General features: G+C 58.4%; 5 protein-coding genes across 5 annotated transcripts; 3 read left to right on the top strand and 2 right to left on the bottom strand.

Moving 5' to 3' along the window:
- Positions 1-4: 4 nt before the first annotated feature.
- Positions 5-5,023, top strand: BJ171DRAFT_214864 (P-loop containing nucleoside triphosphate hydrolase protein). The gene is made up of 16 exons (XM_053106412.1): positions 5-388; positions 507-566; positions 667-696; positions 797-874; positions 1,165-1,172; positions 1,319-1,402; positions 1,498-1,546; positions 1,667-1,758; positions 1,924-2,042; positions 2,195-2,419; positions 2,544-3,114; positions 3,282-3,511; positions 3,595-3,896; positions 4,090-4,122; positions 4,296-4,521; positions 4,646-5,023. The coding sequence occupies exons 1-16, from the start codon at positions 52-54 to the stop codon at positions 4,833-4,835; spliced, it is 2,634 nt and encodes an 877-aa protein (XP_052963493.1). The 5' UTR covers positions 5-51; the 3' UTR covers positions 4,836-5,023.
- A 442-nt stretch (positions 5,024-5,465) lies between these two features.
- Positions 5,466-12,280, bottom strand: BJ171DRAFT_214942 (uncharacterized protein; the record flags this gene model as incomplete). Its single annotated transcript, XM_053106414.1, has 9 exons — positions 5,466-7,550; positions 7,707-8,687; positions 8,872-9,127; positions 9,317-9,598; positions 9,767-9,874; positions 9,993-10,166; positions 10,400-10,630; positions 10,995-11,675; positions 11,996-12,280. Coding segments are annotated over 9 exons (4,881 nt in total), but the record flags the coding sequence as incomplete, so codon positions are not given.
- A 951-nt stretch (positions 12,281-13,231) lies between these two features.
- Positions 13,232-14,739, top strand: BJ171DRAFT_518578 (uncharacterized protein). Its single transcript, XM_053112265.1, has 5 exons — positions 13,232-13,469; positions 13,776-13,844; positions 14,026-14,123; positions 14,270-14,371; positions 14,504-14,739. The coding sequence occupies exons 1-5, from the start codon at positions 13,334-13,336 to the stop codon at positions 14,531-14,533; spliced, it is 435 nt and encodes a 144-aa protein (XP_052963491.1). The 5' UTR covers positions 13,232-13,333; the 3' UTR covers positions 14,534-14,739.
- A 40-nt stretch (positions 14,740-14,779) lies between these two features.
- Positions 14,780-18,406, top strand: BJ171DRAFT_518575 (acyltransferase ChoActase/COT/CPT). Its single transcript, XM_053112264.1, has 8 exons — positions 14,780-15,355; positions 15,496-15,698; positions 15,957-16,172; positions 16,319-16,409; positions 16,588-16,698; positions 16,960-17,117; positions 17,283-17,770; positions 17,892-18,406. Exons 1-8 carry the CDS (start codon positions 14,987-14,989, stop codon positions 18,200-18,202), a joined length of 1,947 nt encoding a protein of 648 aa, XP_052963490.1. The 5' UTR covers positions 14,780-14,986; the 3' UTR covers positions 18,203-18,406.
- BJ171DRAFT_601870 (uncharacterized protein) lies at positions 18,279-20,474 on the bottom strand (the record flags this gene model as incomplete). Its single annotated transcript, XM_053115118.1, has 6 exons — positions 18,279-18,711; positions 18,935-19,010; positions 19,150-19,323; positions 19,531-19,738; positions 19,926-20,167; positions 20,261-20,474. 6 exons carry the CDS (start codon positions 20,472-20,474, stop codon positions 18,279-18,281), a joined length of 1,347 nt encoding a protein of 448 aa, XP_052963489.1.
- Between the last annotated feature and the right edge of the window lie 345 nt (positions 20,475-20,819).

The raw sequence follows: 20,819 nt of genomic DNA, 5'->3' as shown, positions 1-20,819 counted from the left end.
AGTTGTGGGCTTGATCTCGACCTGCTGCTCCTGGTCGCCCGTCCAGCCAGCATGCCACCCAAGAAGCCCTCCAAGGCCGCACAGCGAAGCGACAACTCCCTGATCACCTCTTTCTTCAAGGGCCGGAACATGGCTGCCGGATTCCATCCGGTGCCTCCCCCAAATCGCCGTGCTGAGAGGGTTCAGACAACAGCCCAGACAACAGCCCCGACCACACAGGCAGCAACAGCACAAGCAGCAACAGCGACCGATCCCGGACAGACCCGTCCTCATCGATCGCTTACAACAGAGCCTGTCAGAGTTGGCCTCAGCATGACGGGGCTGGACATACCCGCTCGCCCACGGAGGATCCACAGTCCCAGTGATCTCGTCGAGACCCTCAGCAGAGGTGCGTAGCCTCAATGATCGAGCGATCCCCAATCATGCCAATCCGATGACGTCGCCACGGCCGTCGGCTGACCACACAGTCCTCTACATTGCCTCTGCTGGATCGATATCGACACTAGTGTTCAAGCTCGAGCGATTTCGTGGCAATCAGGAAGAGATCATCAAGGCAACGCTCGAGGGCAAGTCATATTGCATCGCGCCAGGACCCGCTGTTTGGCTGTGGCCGTTCGCATTACAGGCTGTTTGTCGCTCTAATCAAGATGACGATGTGAATTGCAGGAAAGGACTGCTTTGTGCTCATGCCCACCGGTAAGACGCAGGGAGCCATTCGGCTTCCGCACTCGATCCAAACGCTGGACATCTGGTTGTGCATCCCGAGCTGAGCCTCTACTGAACAACTCTCTGCCAGGCGGAGGCAAGTCGCTTACGTACCAGCTTCCCGCTGTACTCAGCGACGGTGTCAGCATTGTTGTCTCGCCGTTACTTGGTGGGTATCTTGGTCGGGACGAGGTTGCTTGTTCGCCAAGAGGAATCCGGCATGCCTTTAGAGAAGCTGGCGACATCGCTGCGGTCTGCTGATCCTGCACCGATGTCGATCGTTATGGGATCGAATAATACATCGGCTGATGTATCGGGTCGTGCTATCTCGAATCGAATGGGACTCGGCACTATAGAGCTCACGGAATTGTGCTGGGGCGGCTAGAATGGGTGCCAACAATGCAATGCACTCTGCTGTGCTAACACATCTTGGCCGGCCTCGCTTGTGTGTTTCTTTAGCCCTGATTGTGAGTGTTTGCATCCGTCTTATCCAATGCTACCACAACCGTCAAACAGAGTGCTGCAGCCCTCAAGCAGAGCGGTCGGCTGCAAATCGCTTCGCACTCATCCGTTGCATCGTTGCGACTGCTCAACATTCCGACCTTTGCTGCAGCAAAATCAAGTCGGCGCACTGGTGGACCTCAACATCCACGCAGCCACGCTCAACTCGACCATAAAACAGAAGGACAAGAACATTGTCTGTGTTTGTGAATGTGTATGCTTGCTCTCAGCGGTGCATGGACAATACCACCTGCCCTCGACACGAACACTCACTCCACTGCGCTTTTGTAGATCTTGAAGGAGCTTTCATCAAAGCAGCCGTCAATCAAACTGCTCTATGGTATGGTGCTGATCAATGACCCGCAGCAGCGGCTTCTCAGTGCGACTGATACTGCTATGGAAATGATGGGCGGGATGAGCACATGGCGTACTAACGCTTCTAGCATCCGTCGGATCGCAGTGACTCCCGAGTTGATGGCCACTGAGAACTTCCGAGGCATCCTGAAGCGACTCCACCAGGGAGGCATGCTTGCGCGATTGGTCGTAGACGAGGTGGGCGACTCTTGCAACTCAAGCGCGATGAAGACGGCCGATGATCTCTATCGCAACGGGATACGCCAGTGGCGATGGCCCTGACGAGAAAAAGTCAGACCGAAGCCACCGCAAGCGACCATACTGATGGCGTCCAAATGTTGTCTGTGAACGATTGTTCTCCAGGCCCACTGTATCAGCGAGTGGGGTCACGACTTTCGCGACGATTATCGCAAGCTATCGTACTTCAAGAATACGTTCTCCGATGTTCCCGTCATGGCCTTGACGGCTACAGCCACAGCTAGGTACGCTAGCGCAATATCCATCATGAGCAGTAGCTCCTACGGCGTATTGGCAGTAGACAGCCGCGACCCGCTGCTTTTCGTGGAGAGGGCGGGAAATTCCGGGCAGTATCAGGGGATTTGACTGAGGGTTGACCAAATCTTCAATTCCCCAGCGTTCGAAGGGACATTGTGCGGCAGCTTGCTTTGGCGCCAGATCACCTCGTTTTCGTCTCGTCTTTCAATCGGATAAACCTATACTACGAGGTGCGCTTCAAGGATCAAGATAACGATCCATATACTGATGTTCACAAGTTCCTCAAGGCCGTGTACGAGAATCGACGACGGAGGCTGCAGCAAGTCTCACGCAACGAGCGGGTCGATGGTGTCTGTGGCATCATGTAAGCCGTCTGATTTGATCGGTTACGATCCGCCTCCTTCCGGGATCGGAGGGATTTGGCGGTAACCCTCCGATTCGGCTCTGCTTTCCCTGTTCCGATTTAATGTTTCTCACGGGGTTCACAGATACTGCAGCACCCGGAAGATGTGCGACGAGGTCGCTGAGCGGCTGCGAGACGACTCCATTCGCGCGCAGTCCTATCACGCCGGTTTGTCGCCGAGTGTGCGAAAGCAGATACTCGAAGCATGGACAAAGACTAGCTCCAGGATCCCGCTGATGCAGCCACCGCCACCGACGCTCGCCTTTACATCCCAAAATCATCCAAATCCTGTCGATCTTTCGGCGGTAGAAGGAGCTGCCTCAAATGAGGGCGAGGCAGGCTCCTCTGATGCCATTCCCGAGATTGTCGATATCGTGGTTGCGACGATCAGCTTTGGCATGGGTATCGACAAGAGCGATGTCCGCTTTGTCATTCACTGGGACATGCCCAAGTCGCTCGAAAGCTACTACCAGGAATCTGGGCGGGCCGGTCGAGACGGCAAGGCGAGTCGATGTATCCTATACTACTCGCACCAAGATCGCGACCGCATCAGCTATCTGATCCAGACCGAGTCACAGGCTGTGGACTCAGCAACCAAGAGTGACAGAACGCTGCGGGCCAAGCAAGTTGAAAACTCGATGGAGTCATTCAAGAAGGTGGGAGCATCCATAGGGCCTTGCGAGCGAGTCTCGTGCGTGGATCATCTGGCGGCATAGCTCAGACATGATCGCAGCCTTTTCGGCGGATTGCTCGTCCCTCTATCCTGCTCCGACTACTCATTCCACAACCCACATTCTCCTCGCACCTTCTGCGTGGCGCGCAGGTGATTGAGTTCTGCGAGAACACCAAGCTGTGTCGACATGTTTTTATCTGTCGGTACTTTGGCGAGTCGCTCTCCGAAAGCCCGACCCAGAAGGATCTCGATATTGTCTGTCCAAACAAGCGCTGCGATGTTTGCAAGGATCCCGCGGCCCTTGAGAAAGCCAAGAAGACGATCCTGGAGCGGCGAAGCCAGGACGAGGACCGCTATTCTCACAGGGAGCGCACAGAGAGGTTTGTGTTTCGTGGATATTGGGTCGGGGCGCATGTGTCTCAGATATATCTCGCCGATGGGGCCTGATCATCGCTTCCTCCAGCTCGATCCGATTTGTAGACGGCAGTCGCGCACTTCGTGCGAGCGAGCCCGTGGCGCCTCACCGCCGCGAGATCTCGATGGTCGATGATGATGTCGAGTGCACCGGCGGCGATGCTGGGTATGGGCGACCGATCAAGCGACAGCGTCAACAGCCCTATGTCCAGGACGATATCGTTGATAGCGATGACGACAGCAGCGCTTCTCGCGGATCGTCGCGCAACTTCATCAACTCTCTTGGGGGATTCAGGACAGCGGCTGGCAACCGGATCAACGGTTTTTGCAGCAGTAGCACATTGCTGTCAGGTACGCACGGGCTCGACCGAATCTGCGCCCATTCGTTTGCTTGGTGTACTTGGTGTACTTGGTACTCAAACGACTGCTGCAACTGCTACGGCCCGAGCACGCCTGGTAGAGTCCAACGGAAAGCACTGATGGCCAGTCAAGCTAATGCATGGCACTGTCAACTCTGCTTTCAATATGCGGTCGATACTGGAAGCGGCTGGGAAGCGCACTCAGGTTTCTTTGTCTGGTATGTATCGCAACCGAGTGGTAGATCCTCTTCCCGATCGATTGGGATGCAGTGGCTGGACTCTGTCCGCAGCATCGTCGCTGTCGGAGATCCACCTCCACCAACCACCCGAGAGGGAGGTAAGGATAGCGGGAGTGAGTTTATAGCTGACGGGCCATTGCCTGTCACTCCAGAGAACAACCGCGAAACTGTGTCCGAGTCGCCGGAGCCGATGGTGTCCAGCTTTCCCATCATTTTCCGTATGGGACACACGATCCCGAACCTGAAGACCAGCGAGCGCGAGCAAAAGTACCAGTTCATTTTGAAGACCCTCGAGACACACGCACCAGCAGAGAACAACCAGTGCTCCTGGTGGAATGATGTCGCCTGGAGTCCGCATCTGACAACGGCACACAGGAGGTAGGGCTGGCCGTCCCCGCGTGCGATAGTATCGACACAATGCCCTCACGGGCTGCAAAGCATCGGGGGCATCGAATGGCTCTGTGCGAGCGCCCGACTCACACGCATGGGGCTCACTTGGCAGAGAGTTTCATCAAAGGACTGCGATTCAGATTGAAGGCCGGTCCTTCCTCAACGCCAAGAACAAAAACGTCTATACCAACTATATCGTACAACGGCTGAAGGAGCTGCGAGCCGGAACCACAGCCTCCACGGTGCCGCCGACGGTGCTGAGCGGGATATTGTCTGATGTGTGCAAATCGCTTTCGATATGAGTCGACGCCGAAAGAGCGGGCCAATATCATCAACAGTCGTCTGATCGCGCATCCGCGAAGATGAATGGTCATGCGGGTGGCTGGATGTGCATATGTGTATTCAGAGTCCAGAGAGATAGCCACCGGCTATAGAGGCAAGGCGACCCGTATCATCAGGCGAAGAAAAGTTAGCATTATGATCAGTAATGGTGGATGAAAGAAAAGGAAAGTAGGGACAGCAGCGAGATCGAGACATACGGCATGCATGGGGAGGGAGAAAGGGAGAAGAAAAACAGGAAGGGAAGAAGGGGGGGGGCATATTTTTGGGTGACTGTTATTTCATTGGGGGGGGGGTTGAACGTCCAAGGAGACAGAGCGTCGAGAGGCAGCCACGGCCTCAGTGTGGTGTGGTCAACATCAAGTGCGCAGGGATGCCCCAAATCGCCATGATATTGCTGCCACCGGCTTTAGCGAGGTCATTCATTTGACATATTTTTTGAGGTGAGGGGGGGGGAGAAGAGCTCGTCAATATATAATCCTGCTCATGTTTTGCTAGTTTTGTTTGTTTTGTTTTGTTTTGTTTTGTTTTGTTTTGTTTGGGTTGGCTGTTTTGCGGCATTATTGATGTATTTGCCGATGTTGTGCCTTGAGGCTCGAATGATGGATTGGATTTGGGGAGGGGTACTCCGTGCTCGAATGGACGGTGGGTCCAAGCTATTGTGGCTGTCGTTCGGTCGACCTCTTCGTGTCGAGGGGTCTGGGCTGGGCCGGAACTTGGATCTTCCACGGCACCGTCAAGGGGCACAGGGGTCCGAGCACGGAGTCGATGCGGTGCGGGGTAGAGCAGAGTAGCTCATTCTTCAACCTGGCTCAGCTGGGCATTACTGTCGCTGGACCGCGATCTGTCCGCGACAGCGCCGGGAGGCGGGCTCATTGCTCTGAGTGTCTGCATTTCGTGCTGCAGCTCCTGCACCAGCTTGGACAGGTTGGTCACTGTGCCGACGAGCTCTTCGTACGTCGGGTAACGGGCCGAAGCATCGCCAGCAGCACCACCAGCAGCAACAACAGCAGCGGCAGCGGCAACAGCAGCGGCACCTGCAGAGGCGACAGTCCCCGCGCGAGGCAGCGAAGGCTGGGTAGTGCCGTCGGCATTGCGGTTGCGGCGAGTGAGGGTTTCAAAGTCCAGTCGGGGTCCCTGGCTCCGCGCAGGCTGGATGGAGAGTGTGTTTTGACTGTCGCCGGCGGTGCTGTCGTCCAGGGAGCGTGCAACTGATCCGCTGCGAGAGGCATGCTCGGCCTCGACCGCGGCTACGGCAGCGGCAACGCATGCTCCGAGGTTGATCATGGCGCTGTCGCGTGGCCGCTGGTCGCTGTCGTAGTAGGACGAGTCTATGGTATTGGCCGAGGGGGTTGGGCCAATATCGCTCGGGCTCAGTTCATCCCCGAGGTCGCGGGTGATGAGACTCAGACCAGGTCGGCTGGAATCGCCCACGACGGTGGCTTGGCTGTCGATGCGAGTCTTTGGCGTTGCTGGCCGCATCGAAATCGGCTCGTTGATCAGGGATTCGACAGAGGAGCTGAGCGAAGGTTGTGCATACAGCGTCGCCAAGTTGCTGCGGTCAAAGGTGGTGATGAAGCGGCCACCAACACGGGTTGACCGGTCCGAGAGTCCAGGCGAGAGGCCTTCAGGAGATCGTGGCTCGGGCGTGGTCTCGTCGTTCGAACTGCCGGGCTCGCTATCGAAGATTGCGGCTGCGCCATTGCGAGGGCGGCTCTGGCGCTGTTCGGTGTTCAGGAAGGCCGTGCGCCCTCCCGTGGACTGGAGGAACCCGTCTGCCGCTTGCGAGATGCGAGTCGATGGCGAGGTGAAGCTCCTGCTTCGTCCCAGCGATCCGTAGCGGCCTGACCCCTGACGAGCCATATCGGGGCCTTGCGGGGCGCTCGGGCCGGGTTGCTGATCGCCAACACTCGCCCACTGGGCTGGAATCGGAGGAGGTGACGGCAGCGAGGCGACTAATCCCAGTTCCGAGGCACCCCATCGCTGTCCGGTGCCCTCAACCCGACCGACACTGCGGCTCTGCGCTAGAGACGGCCGCGATGGCGGGTGATCGTCCTCGCCGATGATGATGATTTCGTTTTTGCGGTCGTGGAGGTTTTGCATGCTGTTGCTTCGCTTCAGGAACTGGAAGGATCGCAGTGATGTCATCAGATCCGTCACGCTCGGTTTGCGGGCGCGGGCAAAGCCGTCCTCCTGAGCACGGACGGCGCCATCCGATGCTTGGCGGCGGTGGGAGCTAAGCGGTAGCCCAGCCGATGGTTGCTGCGGTGATGATTCCGTGGCGGGCTGTGGGGAAAAGGGGCGGAGCAGCCGGCGGATCGACTTGTTGCCCTTCAGCATACTGTGTTGTTGGCCAGGCTCGGCAGCTGCCGCCTCCTGATCGCCTCGGGACGATTGGAAGTTGCCCAGGTCCTGCGACAGCGGGTCGGAGGGAAGGTGGGTTGAGGACTTGGAGAACTTGATTGAGAGACTATGGCCGCCCGTGGCAAGCTTCTTGCGACTGTTGGCAAAGAAGCCACCGGGGGCTGCTTTCTGGTTCGGGGTGGGTGACTTGTTGCTGGCTCGGAGTTCGATCGGATAGCCCGTGTAGGCAAGGCTGCCTGTGTACGCTGGTGCGCCGACGTCACTCACGGCGCCTCGGTGTGGCGGCGGCGTGGGAATCATGCTTCTCGATGGACCTGCAAACACCAAACACAAGCATCAATCATGTGCACGAGCGATGGGACTGCATAGCCACAAGCGAGCTGAGGCTGCAGTCGAGCAGCAACAGACGTGGGAAATGCTGGGGGTATGTGTCCGCAGGCCGCAACACGACGAAATCAACAACCACATACCAACGACGCTGGAGCCTCCGTCATACGAGAACCGGTCGTCAAAGAGCTCGTCGTTTTCATGGTAGACATCCAGGTGCTCGGGCTTTTGTTCCTGGGCGTCCCGAGCGCCGGTCACAGTCGAGTCGGCGGCTGGGGGTACATGTGGCTGGATGGTCGAGGCTGACGAGTCCGTGGTCATGAGCGAGTCGCACGCCCGCACTTTCTGGACCCGGGGGTTGTGATATTCGGGCTGCAGAGAGGGATGCTGGGAGTTTGCGAGGGTTGTTTCGGTTCCGCGACTAGGCAGCGAGCGCTTGGGGGCGATGCCGCCGGTGGCTGGGGCGACCGCGAGTGCATCGGTTTCCTTCGCAGGCTCGCTTCCCGAGCGGCTCTTTGTGCTCGCCGTCGACATGGGCTTCGGCCCTGATCCGCGGCCAGAATGCTCGCTGTGGTGATCGTTGCGCACGCTGGCTTCGGTTGGATGCGACAGCGAGCTCGGGACCACGCCTGGATTCAGCTCTTGCGAGCCTTGAGAGGAGGTTACCATCGGCACAGGGATGAGCAGCTGTGGCTCTACCTCCGGCGGCGGGGTGAAGAGTTGGACGTCAACCTGGCTCCGCGCGCTCTTGTTTGAGCGCATGGCGGTTAAGCTTGGCAACTTGTACTTTTTGGGCCACCATTCGTGTCGAAAGGGAGAAGACCGATGCTCGTCGGGGTGGTTCGGCCCCCGGGCAGTAGCACTGCTGTCGTGCGAAGGGGTCATGCTGGCGTCTCGTGGAGCAAGCGAGGGGGGCCCTGGTGGCGCGCCGACGGCGTCTGGACTTGCGAGATCCATGTCTTCAGGCGCTGGCTGCGGGTAGTTGTATGGCGTGTTCTGTTCGAGCTGCTGCGTGATGGTCTTGAACCACAGACGTTTTTGGCTCGAATTGAATGCCGTGACGGTGAGTTTTCTGGACTCGCCGTCTGGCCCAGAGTACACGATCTTGAACTGCAGTCCACTGCCTGTTTACGCACCAGTGGTGTAGAGCGTCAGTGCGCTGTGCGAAAGCAATCCGGGGCAGTCCAGAGCAGGCCATGCACCCGGCAGAACTCAGCAGTCAAGCACAGGACCATTCGGATCAGATTGAGCGCCACACGGCTCCTCGGCATACAGACGATGACAGCTGGCACACGGCCGCATCCTTACCGTTGGGCTGCTCCGACTCGAGGGCCGCGGTCCGGGCTGGATCGAGAGGCACAACTTCGACAATCTTCATGCGCTGATCAGGATTGTGGCCGGGAGTTCCACCGCCCACGAGCTTGCCGATCCGCTTGGTCTTGCGCAGGATGACCAATGCTCCCTCGAGAAGGTAAAAGTTGCGCTCGCGTGACCGCGGGCCCTCTTGCAGCTTGAGTCGGGCCTCTTGTAGAAGGAGGCATCCGTAGTAGCGGAGTGTCTGGCCCTGCCGAATCAAGTATCGATACCAAGAGTGCATTGTCGATGAGTATGACGACTGGAATGGCGTGTCGTGCCGAGTCGCATCATTCGTGGGTGCGTGGCAGCACTTCACGGCCAAGCAAAGCAGCCTGAGATGCTTCCTCAACTTGGAGCTTGGAGCTTGGAGCAAGCGCGATGCGGCAGTGCTGCTTACCTCGGGGGAGTCGATGCGGTGGATAAGATCGTACAAGGCCTCATATCTCTCTCGTCGCGAGCGTATCGCCTGCACGAACTGCTCAAGCTTGGTGAGTTTCTCGTGGGCCTCGAGCGCATAGCCATGGTCGGCGTGGACAGCAGAGGGGTCGGCAGAGCTGTCCTGCGGTGTGAGTTGGGTGATGTCTTGGAAGAATCGCTTGTAGCGGTAGAGATGCTGGTCGGGTGCATGCAGGTGCGCTATTAAATGGATGATGCGAGGTTCGGTCTCGCTACTGGTGGTCTGTTATGAAAGGCGACAGGCGGCGGAATGTTAGGCCTCTGGGGCTTCGTTTGTGTGGCCAAATGGTGGCCATATTCAGATACTGTTCCGCGACCAGCGATGCCTCAGACGAGAGTAGCATGGGGTATGTCCACATGTGGCGATGCAGCAGACGTCGCATATGCTTACTTGCAAAAATGTACTCATGGCTGCGTTTTTGGCGTATCGGGCGGCGATCGCCGAGGCCGAGGTCAGATTGGATCCATAGTTGACATACAGAGTTGAGATACGATCCCACTACATAGCAAGGGAGGAGGAGAGGAGGCGACAGATCGTCAGCGCAATTCGGACTCCACGGCGAAGACTGGCGGTGACAGTGGGACTGATGGGCGCCGACGCACAGCCAAAGACCCACATGATCTACAAAAAGCTTGCCAATCATCTGGCTTTCGGGGGGAGCCTGCAGGCACGACTTGATGTCCTCTGCAAACTCGCAATGGAACAAGAACAGCTCATGCGAGCTCTGGAAGATTTGTCGGTGGTCGGTAGCGGGAAACCACTGTTCTTGCTGGAGCGGTTCGTAGTATTCCTAGAGTAGAAAGCGCAGCAAAGATTGGATCTGATCAGCCGAGGTACACCGGAAGCCGAGCAGATGAGGCCGGGCGGTTTGAGTGCAAGCGAATCGGCGGCGGTCCACAAGATCCGAGGGAATCCAGCCGATCTATAGCAATACAAAGTGGAGGCTGGCTGGCTGTCTGCTGCAAATCCGCAGGGATCAGCCGCCGCGGGGCAGACGGCAGAAGGCGCCGGCGGCGAACCAACCTTCTGCAGGACCGTCAGACTCTTGAGAACAGTGTCTTGGTACGAGTTCAGTCCACGGATCGCCATGGCCCGTGGGGCCAGATTGAGAGCCACGGTGCTCTCAGAGATGCCCGCATGCTGGTCGAACGCGAGCTGATCGGAATTCAAGTCGGCTTGGATCTCGCTGTTATGCTCTCGATTGCGCTGGCGCAGGATTTTGGTTTCCCCGGGTGTCTCGGCAAATGGACCGATCTGGGTGGGCGGGGTGGATCGAGGCGTTGATAGGCAGGCCGCCGGACATGTGGCAAGCGAGGTGGATGGCGTTGTGAGTGCAATTCAGATCGTTAGCGCGAGGCTTGGGCTGTCAGCGGCCGCATGCTGGACCAACAGAGCATGGTGGAGGGGGTCACGATGGACGGGGGTCCCCACGGAGGACCGATGGGCTGCGGCAACATGCAATGGACGGCCAGCAACCCGACGACAACAGGAGCCGGGCGGGTGCAAGACCGACAGAGCGACGGGGCCAAGCAGAGGCAAGAAGCAAGTGGCAATGATTGGGCAGCGACGCAACGGATGAAGCAACGTTCGTGGGGGGAGGGGGCAAATGGAGACATACCTGCTCGTCGCCGTCTTCGAGACTCGGATTGCCATCGGCGTCTTTGGGAAGCGGATAGCTCTCGACGTAGTTGGCGGGGAACCAGCCGACAACATGCTCCTGGTCGAGCTGGCCTTCCCACCAACCGCCCTCGGCCTTTTGCAGAACGCGGATGATCTGGCCCTCGGCAAAGGAGAGCTCGTCCATGTTGGATGCGGTGTATGAGTACGACGTGATGCAGAGCTCCAGATTGGCAGGATTCAGGAAGTGGGACTCCGTCAGGATCGGGGGCAGAGCTTCGTCGGGCGAGTCTGCCGGCGTAGGCGAGGGACGCAGGGGGGGAGTGACCGACGAGACGCTCGAGAGCGACGAGCTGGAGCCACGGCGATCCCAGGAGGATTGGGGTGGGAGCGGGTACTTGAAATCCATGACATTTGGCGAGGCCGTCCACGATCGACTCGAAGACGATGACGACGAAGAGACAATGTGCCTGATCGGGTTGGGCAGCGACGGCAGGCTTGGGAGGGATGAATCGGGTGTCTGGGAGGTCGACGGCGACAGGGGAGGAAAGGACAGCAGCGCCGAGGAGGGGCCGTCGGAGATGTCCGAGTGTGGTCTTTGGGATGACGGCAAGAGCGACATGGTTTGACAGTGCAGGGAGGCTCTTGGAAGCGCGGGCTGGATCGCAGATACGAGTTGGAGCTGGGTCAGGATGGCGGCCCCGGCAGGCCAACGGCGACGGATGAGTTGGCGACAGGGAACCGGAGCAGCGCGAGCCCAGCGGGTGGAAGTTGCCCCAGCGACGTATCGCAGCGATGTGCCGAAGACAAGTTAAGGCTGGTCGAGCCAGATACGGCAGCAGCCGCAGTGGCGATAAGGCCCGCAACAATAACGGCAGCAGCAGCAACAGCAGGGCGAGAGACATCCAAGGCCGCGCTGGAGACAGCGACATGTGCCATGCTTGCGAATGGCACGGGCTCGAGCCAGGGCCGGGTGCCGGTGGACAGAGAGACGAGACTTACTTGGCACCGGACGGCAGAGTGCAGTGGACTGGCTGATGGTCGCTGGATCCGAGAGGGCAGCTTGTTCCGGGGTGGTAGAATGGCCTGGGGGAAGCCCGGCAAAGGTCGGTGATGGATGCAGCGGTGGTTCAGATGAGAGAGACGAGGAAGGAAGAGAGAGGGATTCAGACGCCAGCAAGAGCGAAGGGAGTTGTGCGGCAGCAGGCGCCGTTGGGATGGGGGGGGCCAGATGCAAAGGCGAGGCCGGCGCTGGTCTATAGCAGGACGATAGGGGATCGAAATGGATGGCAAAATCAGGACCGATGTCCAGGCGACCGAGCCGTTTTGGACCCGAAAAAAAGGCCGGAGGGCAGCAGGTGATTTCAAAGACGGGCGGACGGGAGCGCCGCGAAATGAGCCGAGCGCGTCGGCGCAGTTACTGTGGGAGTTGGAGCTGTTGCTGTTGGATTTGGAGCTGCGGCTGTCGCTGTCGTGGCCGTGCCACAGTGTCTGTGGTGATGTTTCACCGTGTTCCCAGCAGCTGTCCGTGTACTCCCGGATGCCCTTGTGCGCTGTCCTTGCACGGCAATGGCTCAGCTGCCGTCCGGCTCGCTTTGTGGGCTGTGGGGCGCGTCGGCGCCGGTGGTGCGGCCAGGCAGCAAGGGCCGGCTGTGCGACGCAGCGAGAGCCGCAGCGAGAAGCACAGCGAGAGCCACAGCGAGAGCCCGACTGGCTGGTGCCCTGGCCCTTGTTGCGCCACACCCATGTCCACATCCGTGTCCACACCCATGTCCGTCGCATGTCGAGTCCTTGCCCTGGCTGCACGCCGTTCCATTCCGTCAGGGATTGGGATACTGGACTGCGATGAACTCCATCGGGCTTGGGTGTCGGCGAGTGTCGCTTGGGTGTCGACCGTTGGCGAGCATTCGCCTTCAACGCACAGCGCTCTGCCGAATCCCGTCCCGCGGCGTGCCTCTGAACTTCACACCACAGCATTCCATTCAATTCCATTCAATTCCATTCAATTCCATCCAACCTCGTCCTTCTCTATCCACAATCATCCGTCTCTCTGCAGCACCAGCTTTCGCATCCCATTGCGGTTCTTGCCTCTATCCACTGCCGACCCGCCAAGTCCATCGGCTGCCTGTTCCCACGCCCCGTTCTCCCTCCGCCCGAGCCCGCTCGCCTCTCGTTTGGTCCCTGCTTCTCGCCCGCGATTTCTCCCACGGCCCTGCACTACTCCCCACCCCTCCGCCATGCCATTCGCCCCGCCGCCTTCTCTTCTTGCGTCCTCATCTGGGCTATCTGCCTTCTCTCTACCACCGTCTTACCGCCCCTATCGTCTGATCGTTTCCAATAATGTCCGTCACCCGTGTTAGCGAATCTCGTGTGTTTTCCACCCCCGTCCAGAGCGTCTGGGCTCGCGTTCGTCCGACCACCTTTGACTGGTGGTCCAACGTCGTCAAGGCTGAGGTCGAAGGTCATGCTGATCAAGGTACGGCCGTTTCCACAGCAGCGTCCCGCGTGGGGTCATGGCGGCTCGCCAGTCCGTTGTGGTGGTTCTGGCGAGGCGTCATGGACGAGGCCATCGAGATGCGGCTCGTCTGAGCGGCGCCGCATTCGTCCGCACCATGCTCGGCCCATCTGCCATCATGGTTGCTCGTTGGGCGATCGGTCCTGGATGGTCTGGGCTTTGTTGTGGTGCCGCACTCGTCGTCTGACTTGCATGTCGTCTGACCTGCACCTCCTCTGGCTTGCCGGTCGTCTGGTCCAACCCACGCCGCTCGATCCCTTTTGCCAGTCGGCTCGGTCCGAAAGGTTACCTTCAAGGACGGCACCGTTCAGAAGCTCAAGATCCTGGAGCTGTCCGGTATGCCGTCGCGTCCCCTTGGCCTCGGCTTCCTTCCGCTCGCTGTGATAGCGAATGGTTTGGATCGCCCTCGTGCCCATCCCATACTCCGCGACTGATCCTGTCGGTGTCTTCCTCTGCTTACTGCCTGGGTTGCTGCCTGGATTGCTGTCCGGCTTGCGGCTGCATACATGGCCGACAGATCTCGACAACTTTGTCACCTACGAGGTGATCGAGAGCAACCCGCCCATCGACGTCCTTGCCGCCATTCATACCATACGTTTGCGAAAGGTTACCTTTGTAAGTAGCCCAGATTCGCCAACCTACTGCTCGTCTTCCTTGACCCATTCCCAACAGCAATTCAGCTGGCTGCTTGCACTATCCCTTCGTCAATCGAGTGCAGCTGCACATTCGGCTCACGCTTCTGTCGGCCACATTTTCAACAGGACAACAGTACCTTTGTTGAGTGGACCTCGGACTTTTCGAGCGGATCCAACACCTCCGCTGTGGTTGAAGACTCTCGCTTCAAGAAGCGCGAGGCCTTTGCCGTAAGTTCGGCTGCTTCATAGGCTCTTCTTGATCCTGGAGTGATAGGCAGCCGCTGTTGTTCTGCACAATGCATCCATCTCTCTGCATGTACTCATCTTGCTTCCTGTTCTCGTCTCGCTCCATCCACTCAGGACCTGTCGACTGCTCTCGCCAAACACTGATCCTCCAATACGTGCGAGCCGGATGCAGCCCTCTCGGGTGACTCGCCTCAGATCCGCCAGGGTGCTGCTGCTGCCTGATCCCTCGCGGAAACTCGAAGCTGCAGCACCATCCCGATCTATCTGGGAGGCTTCAGCCAGATCGCCACTGTCTCGACGCTGTTTCCATGCAGCCGAGTCGCTGCCCAAATACAGTTGTTTTGAAGACAGTCCGATGGCTGTGTCGTGCTGGTTCCGAGCTTTGCACCAGCAGAATGTGCGTCCAGCGGTCTTGCGCTTGCCCGTTGCTCCTCCTCGTTGCCTTTCCGCCTGACATTTGCATGTGCTGGAGCCCGCCGCGTCCGTGGTGCCGGCTTGTTCCTCCATCGGCCCATACCCCCGCCATCGCCCGCTCGTCCCCGCTGATCCGCCCGACTGTCAATCGTCTTGCCGATTCCCCATCGTCCACTCGGCCTGATGCTTTTCAAACCTGTCCATCCGGCCACCACCCGGCTTGTCCTCGCCCTCCGTCCAGGATCACGCACCTCGGCTCTCGCGGCTCGCCCAGCATCGCTCGTCCAGCGATCCCTTGCCTCTCGGACCTCCACCATGGCTTCCTCGCAGCTGCCCACCGATGTCGTCCCCGCGATGGACTCGAGTCGCCCTCTCTATCGCCACCAGCCGTCGATGCCCTCGCTGCCGGTTCCTCCGCTCAGAGACACTCTCAAGAAATATCTGGCAAGCGTCCAGCCCCTGACCACTCCTGCTCAGCTGCGCCAGACGACCGAGCACGCCGCCCAGCTGGAGTCTGGGGCAGGTCCGCTCCTGCAAGAGCGACTGGAGAAGGCAAGTGCGGTCATCCGAGTCCACAAGCAACCGAATCCTGTGTCGGGCATAGGGCTCTCGCATCTGGCACCAAGCACTGGAATGTCGCATCTAACCATCTCCTGCTTGCTCCGTGACCCTCGTCCTTTCGGATGTCGCAGCGAGCGAAGCAAGCCACAACCTCATGGCTCTATGACTGGTGGAACGACCTGGCCTACATGTCCTATCGTGATCCTGTCGTCTTCTACGTGTCCTACTTTTACGTCTTCAAGGACCCAAAGCCCATCGCCGGCGCCCTCGATCCGGCCCAGCGAGCCGCCACCCTCATCACTGCAGCACTCGAGTTCAAGCGGCTCGTCGTGTCGTAAGTACTCAATCCTTACCGAGCGCTGGAGGTTCGCGCAAGGACGCAAGAATATGCATGAGGGTGTGTGCAATGGCATGTGTGCATCAAGAATGAAGGATGCAAGGGGTACATTCTGTCGTGGTTGGTGCTTTCCCTGGCTCGATGCCATCCACAACCTGCACGCCGTGCTCCTTCTCGACCAACCGACATACTCACCACTGCTCTGGATCTGGGCTTGGTGTCGACGCTGTGGCTGTCGTCTACCTCACAGCGGAGAGCTGTCCCCGACAAGGGCAAGGACGGCCCGCTGTCGTCCGACCAGTACGGCTACATGTTCAATACTTGCCGCATCCCCCAGATTCCCGCCGACAAAACTGCCGTCTACGATCCTGCTCGTCACCACCACATCGTCGTCATCAGGAAGAACAAGTTTTTCCTCCTCGATACCGTTCACGCCGATGGCCACCAGCTGTCGACGCACGAGTTGCAAAAGTATGTCCTACTTTGGACTTTGAGTTTTAGAGATGGCGATGCCCACCATGGTCATATTGTGCGCTGCTCGGCAACCTGCACCGGCGACCTGCATCGGCAACTGATGGCATTATACCTCCCGCTACTGCTGTGAATGTGGTATCCAGGCAACTGAGCAAGATCGTGGATCTGGCCGGATCGGGCAAAGACGAGCCGCTGGGTCTCTTCACGACCCAGCACCGAGATACCTGGTCAAAGGTACATGGTCTTCAACAAGCACATGGCGTCTTGCACTGCACGCTAGTACATCTCTCGCCGCTCCTCGCAGTGTCTGGCTGGATATTGCGGGACTTTGTATCGCCTCATTGCATCCCGACATTTCTCGGTGTATCTCACCGCCCTTCATTGCTGCCCCTTCTATGCTACTCGCCGACAGATCCGCGACGAGCTCCTCAAGTCCCCCTCCAACAGAGCTGCTCTGGAGAAGATTGAATCAGCGTCGCTGGTGGTCTGCCTCGATGACACTTCGCCCATCACGCGTGCCGAGGTACTGATGGTTCTCGATATCCAAGAGCCGACGGTGCTTTTGCTCGTGCTATGGGGCTGAGCAAATGAACCCGTGGCTGTTACTGTCCTGGGTGATGCGCTGTATCGGGACTATCGCTTTTCGCGAGGGCGGCAGGGGGGCAGTTTACCCTGTGCTGTAGCCGAGCTTTTAGCCCGCATCGTCGCTTGCTTGTGACTCACCCCCCCATTTCATTTGCTCGCACGCACTTGGCTTGGTTGAACTTTTCCTTTCCCTGGGCAGGCTAGCCGTGCTTGCTGGCACGGCGATGGCCAGAACCGATTCTTCGACAAGCCCTTGCAGCTGATTGTCTTTGAGAACGGCAAGGCTGGATTTGCTGGCGAGCACTCCATGATGGACGGCACGCCGACTAACAGAATGTGCGACTGGATCCTCGAAAGGTACCGATTGTCTCAGGGATCGTATAGATGCCCGCCGTCGTACGCCACTGAGAGGAGCGGCTTGTGCTCGGCAGTTCCAAGGTGTCCTGGTTCTGATTGCTCGAGTCGTTGCCGTAGTTTTTTGTCCGCTCCCAACCTCACATTCCCACCTGCCCTTTCCTTCAGGCTCAGCCGAAACGAGATTGCCCACGGCTCTGAGTCTTCCACTGATTCGTTGCGTGTCCCTGAGCAGCTGGCCTTTGATTTCCAATCGATTCGACCCCAGTTTGCAGAGGCCCAGCGTCACTTTGACTCTCATCGCGACAAGCACGACCTCCATGTGCTCTACTACCCCGGCTACGGAAAGAACTTTATCAAGAGCGCCAAGTTCTCGCCCGACGCTTACGTGCAGATGGCCATCCAGCTCGCCTACTACAAAATGCATGGCCAGTCCTGCGCCACATACGAATCCGCCCAGACCCGCAAGTTCAAGTATGGCCGAACAGAGACCTGCCGAACATGCTCCACGCTCACGGTGGACTTTGTCAAGAAAATGTGTGCAGCGGATGTGCCAGCATCGGTGGTGCTTGGTAGCTTGCGAGCCGCAGTCGATGGCCATGTCAAGTACATGGTTGATGCCGTCGAAGCCAAGGGTGTGGATCGCCATTTGATGGGTAAGCCTCCGCTTCTAAGCTGCCGATGGGCGGACAGGACTCACGGCCGATTGATCTGCGCACCAATGGCGCCTAAATTCGTACTGGAGCTCACCCAAACTCGTCCTTTGTGCCTCAACAGGTCTCAAGCTGTGTCTCGAGCCCGGCGAGCCTGTCCCTTCGTTCTTTGACGATCCAGTGTACCAGCAAACTCGCCACTGGAAGCTTTCGACGTCACAGATCACATCCGAGTACTATGACGGATACGGCTGGGGCGAGGTCGTCCCAGACGGTTACGGCATCGCCTACATGATCAAGGACAACAGTTTGCACTTCAACATTGCCTGTTTGAACGAAATGCGAGCCGATCGCATGAAGCACTATCTTGAGGAGGCCCTCGACGAGATGCGCGTGCTCACGGCACCAGCCCCTGTCATCAAGGCTCGACTCTGAGGGCAGTGGAGGGAATTATCGTGTCTTGGGAAGGCTGCCTCTTTTTTTATTATTATTTTGCGACGATGGCTTCGATTCAATTCGAGTCCGATGCAGCCGTCGCAACGACAGCAGGAGACGCTATAGTAGCACTTGCTGCTGCCGCCGCCGCCGCTGCTGCTGCTGTATTGAAATCGTCAATAAACTTTTCCATTTGATCCTCGAGCTCGTGCTGGAAGGTGAGATTGGCTTTGGGATTGAAGGCCAAGATGGTGGCATCCGAAAGGCGTGGGGGCTTCTTCAGAACCTTGGGGATATCCTCTTCAAGCAGCGAGGCTGGCGCTTGGTAGCTAACACAGACCTTGGTGTTGTCCATGACATCCCGGGGTGTTACCCCAAAGGGACTCAGCTGGTCATCGAGGGTCGCTGCGGCGGGTGAGAGGCCGCCACTCGAGGGTGGTGGTCCGCCATAGGCATTGAGGTTCTGTGAGGAGACTTGTTGCCATATGCTCCAGATGCGATCGATGTTGCTGGTTCGGCGGAGCGACACGGGGGCCATAATCGGCGAGATCAACCATCCAAGAGGTATTCCAAGAATTGTAAGACATGGTTAGAGGAGTTTGAGTCGATGGTTTGGCCCCCACCCCGCGACTGTCACGGCCCGGGGGTCGATGAGATCATACCGGCAAGGCAATATAAGCGCTGAGCCACACAGCGAGCGCAACGACAGACCACGATGCAAGGAGAGCTTACGCATGGTGAAGGAAGAAAATGGGGTCGTTTGGGGACCACATGTTCGTCATGTCGCCACTAGTGCCTCCGATATTGACTGGCATGGAAATGACGAGGCGGAGATGAGAGCATATCGGGGAGGCAGCGAGCCGATAGCGGGGGAAATAGGGAAAGGATGGTCAGGAGAGCAAGGCCCGAGCGACTGAGCTTAGTGATCTGGCGTCAAGCGGGCTTACCGTGCGGGATGCCGTGGTAGCCCTCAAGTGACTGTTCGAATGTTTTGTAGTCGGTGATCGACATGAGGTTGTCGATCAGGCCCTGCGGCGGAAACGCAGAGATGGATGTGGGCTGATCCCACTGCCGCTTGATGCAATCGCCGGCGCTGCTTTCAGGGTACACCTTTTTCCAGCCTGTGTGGAGGAGAGATCAGCCAACAGTGACGCTCTGTCTGGAAGCCGTGGGAACGTTGCTGGTGTTCCTCGGTCCCCCCCACACCGGATGGTCATCATCGCCGGGTCCACTATTGCGGTGCAGTATCCTGTCACTGATCTTCGAAATCGCACCCCTTACGCCCATGGCCACCACCGACATGACACGGGGGGGGGAGAGCGTCTCACCTGCACAAATGCCGTCCACGAGGCAATAGTCGGTTCCCGAGCCATGCGTGCCCAAGGCCGATGCGGTGAAGATGCTGCTTCCGGCGGGGTTCTGCGAGATCTGGAGATTCGACCAATCCCAGTATGGCAGCGAAACAGAGCTGTCGATGCGCTGGAGATGCTCTTCATATATCTTGATCATCTTGCGGTGCCACGGGAGGAAAGCACCCTGGAATTCGACGGCCGAGGTGACAGAGGTGACAGTGGTGACAGAGGTGACAGAGGTGCACAGTGTCCCACGTCCCAAAGTAAATAACAAGCGCCAGGGCGAAAGGTGACATCGTCTGCGCCTGGTACATAATTTCGGCCCCCCCCTCCAACCTCTTCACTATCGCTCGTGGCATCGACGGGCTTACCACGCCATGGGCATTGTTGGTTTGGTCCAAGTGTATCTTGACAAAGTCGTCGTATTGGTACTGGTTACCAGGTGCGATCGGACCGGTCTTGAGCTTCTTTACAGCAGCAATAAACCTATTGCGCTCGTCCTGGGCCAGAGTATCCCAGCTCTTTCGGACTCCACAGAGCGCGCTTGGTGGAGGAGGAGGAGGAGGAGGAGGTGGTGGTGGTGGTTGAGGCGGCGGAGGCGCATTGGTTGGTGCTGGCGGAACAGATGATGGCGCAACGACCGAGGACGGTGGTGGTATCGGTTGCGATGGACCTGCTGTTGGGTGATTTGAAGCCAACGACGCACCGTTGCCGGAAGATGGCAGTGCCAAGTTGGATCCAGAGCTTGAGCTTGAGCTGGAACTTGAGCTGGAGCTGGAGCCTGAGCCCGAGTCCGTCGACAGATTGCGGCCCGAGTCAGATCCCTGGGCATGACTGATGCCTTGCCAGATGCCGATGGAGGCACCTGTGACAACCAGGGCCGTGACCGAGCCGATGACGAGCTGTTTCTTGGTGACCATGAGGGGGGGGTGGAAGCTGCAGGGAGGTGGGGCCGATATCCTGATGTAGGCAGCAAGACAGACGAACCTGGCTCGACGCTGAGTACTTTTGAGCCAAGTGCCGACAGCCCCGTCGGAGCTGCCTCCTCGAGCAGCTTTTATATATTTGTCTCGCGGCAACTTCGCGGAGTCGATGACCTCGATGAGAGTAACCGGCGCATCCTTTAGAAACGGACGGTGAATGTTCGCAGCGACTGGTTCGTTCGCATGCCGCTGGGCTGTCGGAATTCCATCCCCCTTCCCGATGACCAAGAAACTCATCGCGACAGCAAGCACCGCATTGACACAGACGACGGACTGCTAGTG

The sequence above is a fragment of the Polychytrium aggregatum genome, assembly GCF_025602895.1.
Source record: "Polychytrium aggregatum strain JEL109 chromosome Unknown BJ171scaffold_40, whole genome shotgun sequence".
In the NCBI taxonomy this organism is placed as follows: Eukaryota; Fungi; Chytridiomycota; class Chytridiomycetes; order Polychytriales; genus Polychytrium; species Polychytrium aggregatum.
Note: the sequence above shows the minus strand (reverse complement) of the source record. Positions and strands in the feature narration are given on the sequence as shown.

Bases quoted from the DNA above. Each gene is read 5' to 3' on its own strand.
- BJ171DRAFT_214864 (XM_053106412.1), top strand. From the start codon at position 52: ATGCCACCCAAGAAGCCCTCCAAGGCCGCACAGCGAAGCGACAACTCC. The intron at 697-796 runs GTAAGACGCAGG...ACTCTCTGCCAG, and splicing joins CTTTGTGCTCATGCCCACCG to GCGGAGGCAAGTCGCTTACG. The intron at 4,123-4,295 runs GTATGTATCGCA...CTGTCACTCCAG, and splicing joins CACTCAGGTTTCTTTGTCTG to AGAACAACCGCGAAACTGTG.
- BJ171DRAFT_518578 (XM_053112265.1), top strand. From the start codon at position 13,334: ATGTCCGTCACCCGTGTTAGCGAATCTCGTGTGTTTTCCACCCCCGTC. The intron at 13,470-13,775 runs GTACGGCCGTTT...CCCTTTTGCCAG, and splicing joins CGAAGGTCATGCTGATCAAG to TCGGCTCGGTCCGAAAGGTT. The intron at 13,845-14,025 runs GTATGCCGTCGC...CATGGCCGACAG, and splicing joins CAAGATCCTGGAGCTGTCCG to ATCTCGACAACTTTGTCACC.
- BJ171DRAFT_518575 (XM_053112264.1), top strand. From the start codon at position 14,987: ATGCTTTTCAAACCTGTCCATCCGGCCACCACCCGGCTTGTCCTCGCC. The intron at 15,699-15,956 runs GTAAGTACTCAA...CTCACAGCGGAG, and splicing joins TTCAAGCGGCTCGTCGTGTC to AGCTGTCCCCGACAAGGGCA. The intron at 17,771-17,891 runs GTAAGCCTCCGC...GTGCCTCAACAG, and splicing joins TGTGGATCGCCATTTGATGG to GTCTCAAGCTGTGTCTCGAG.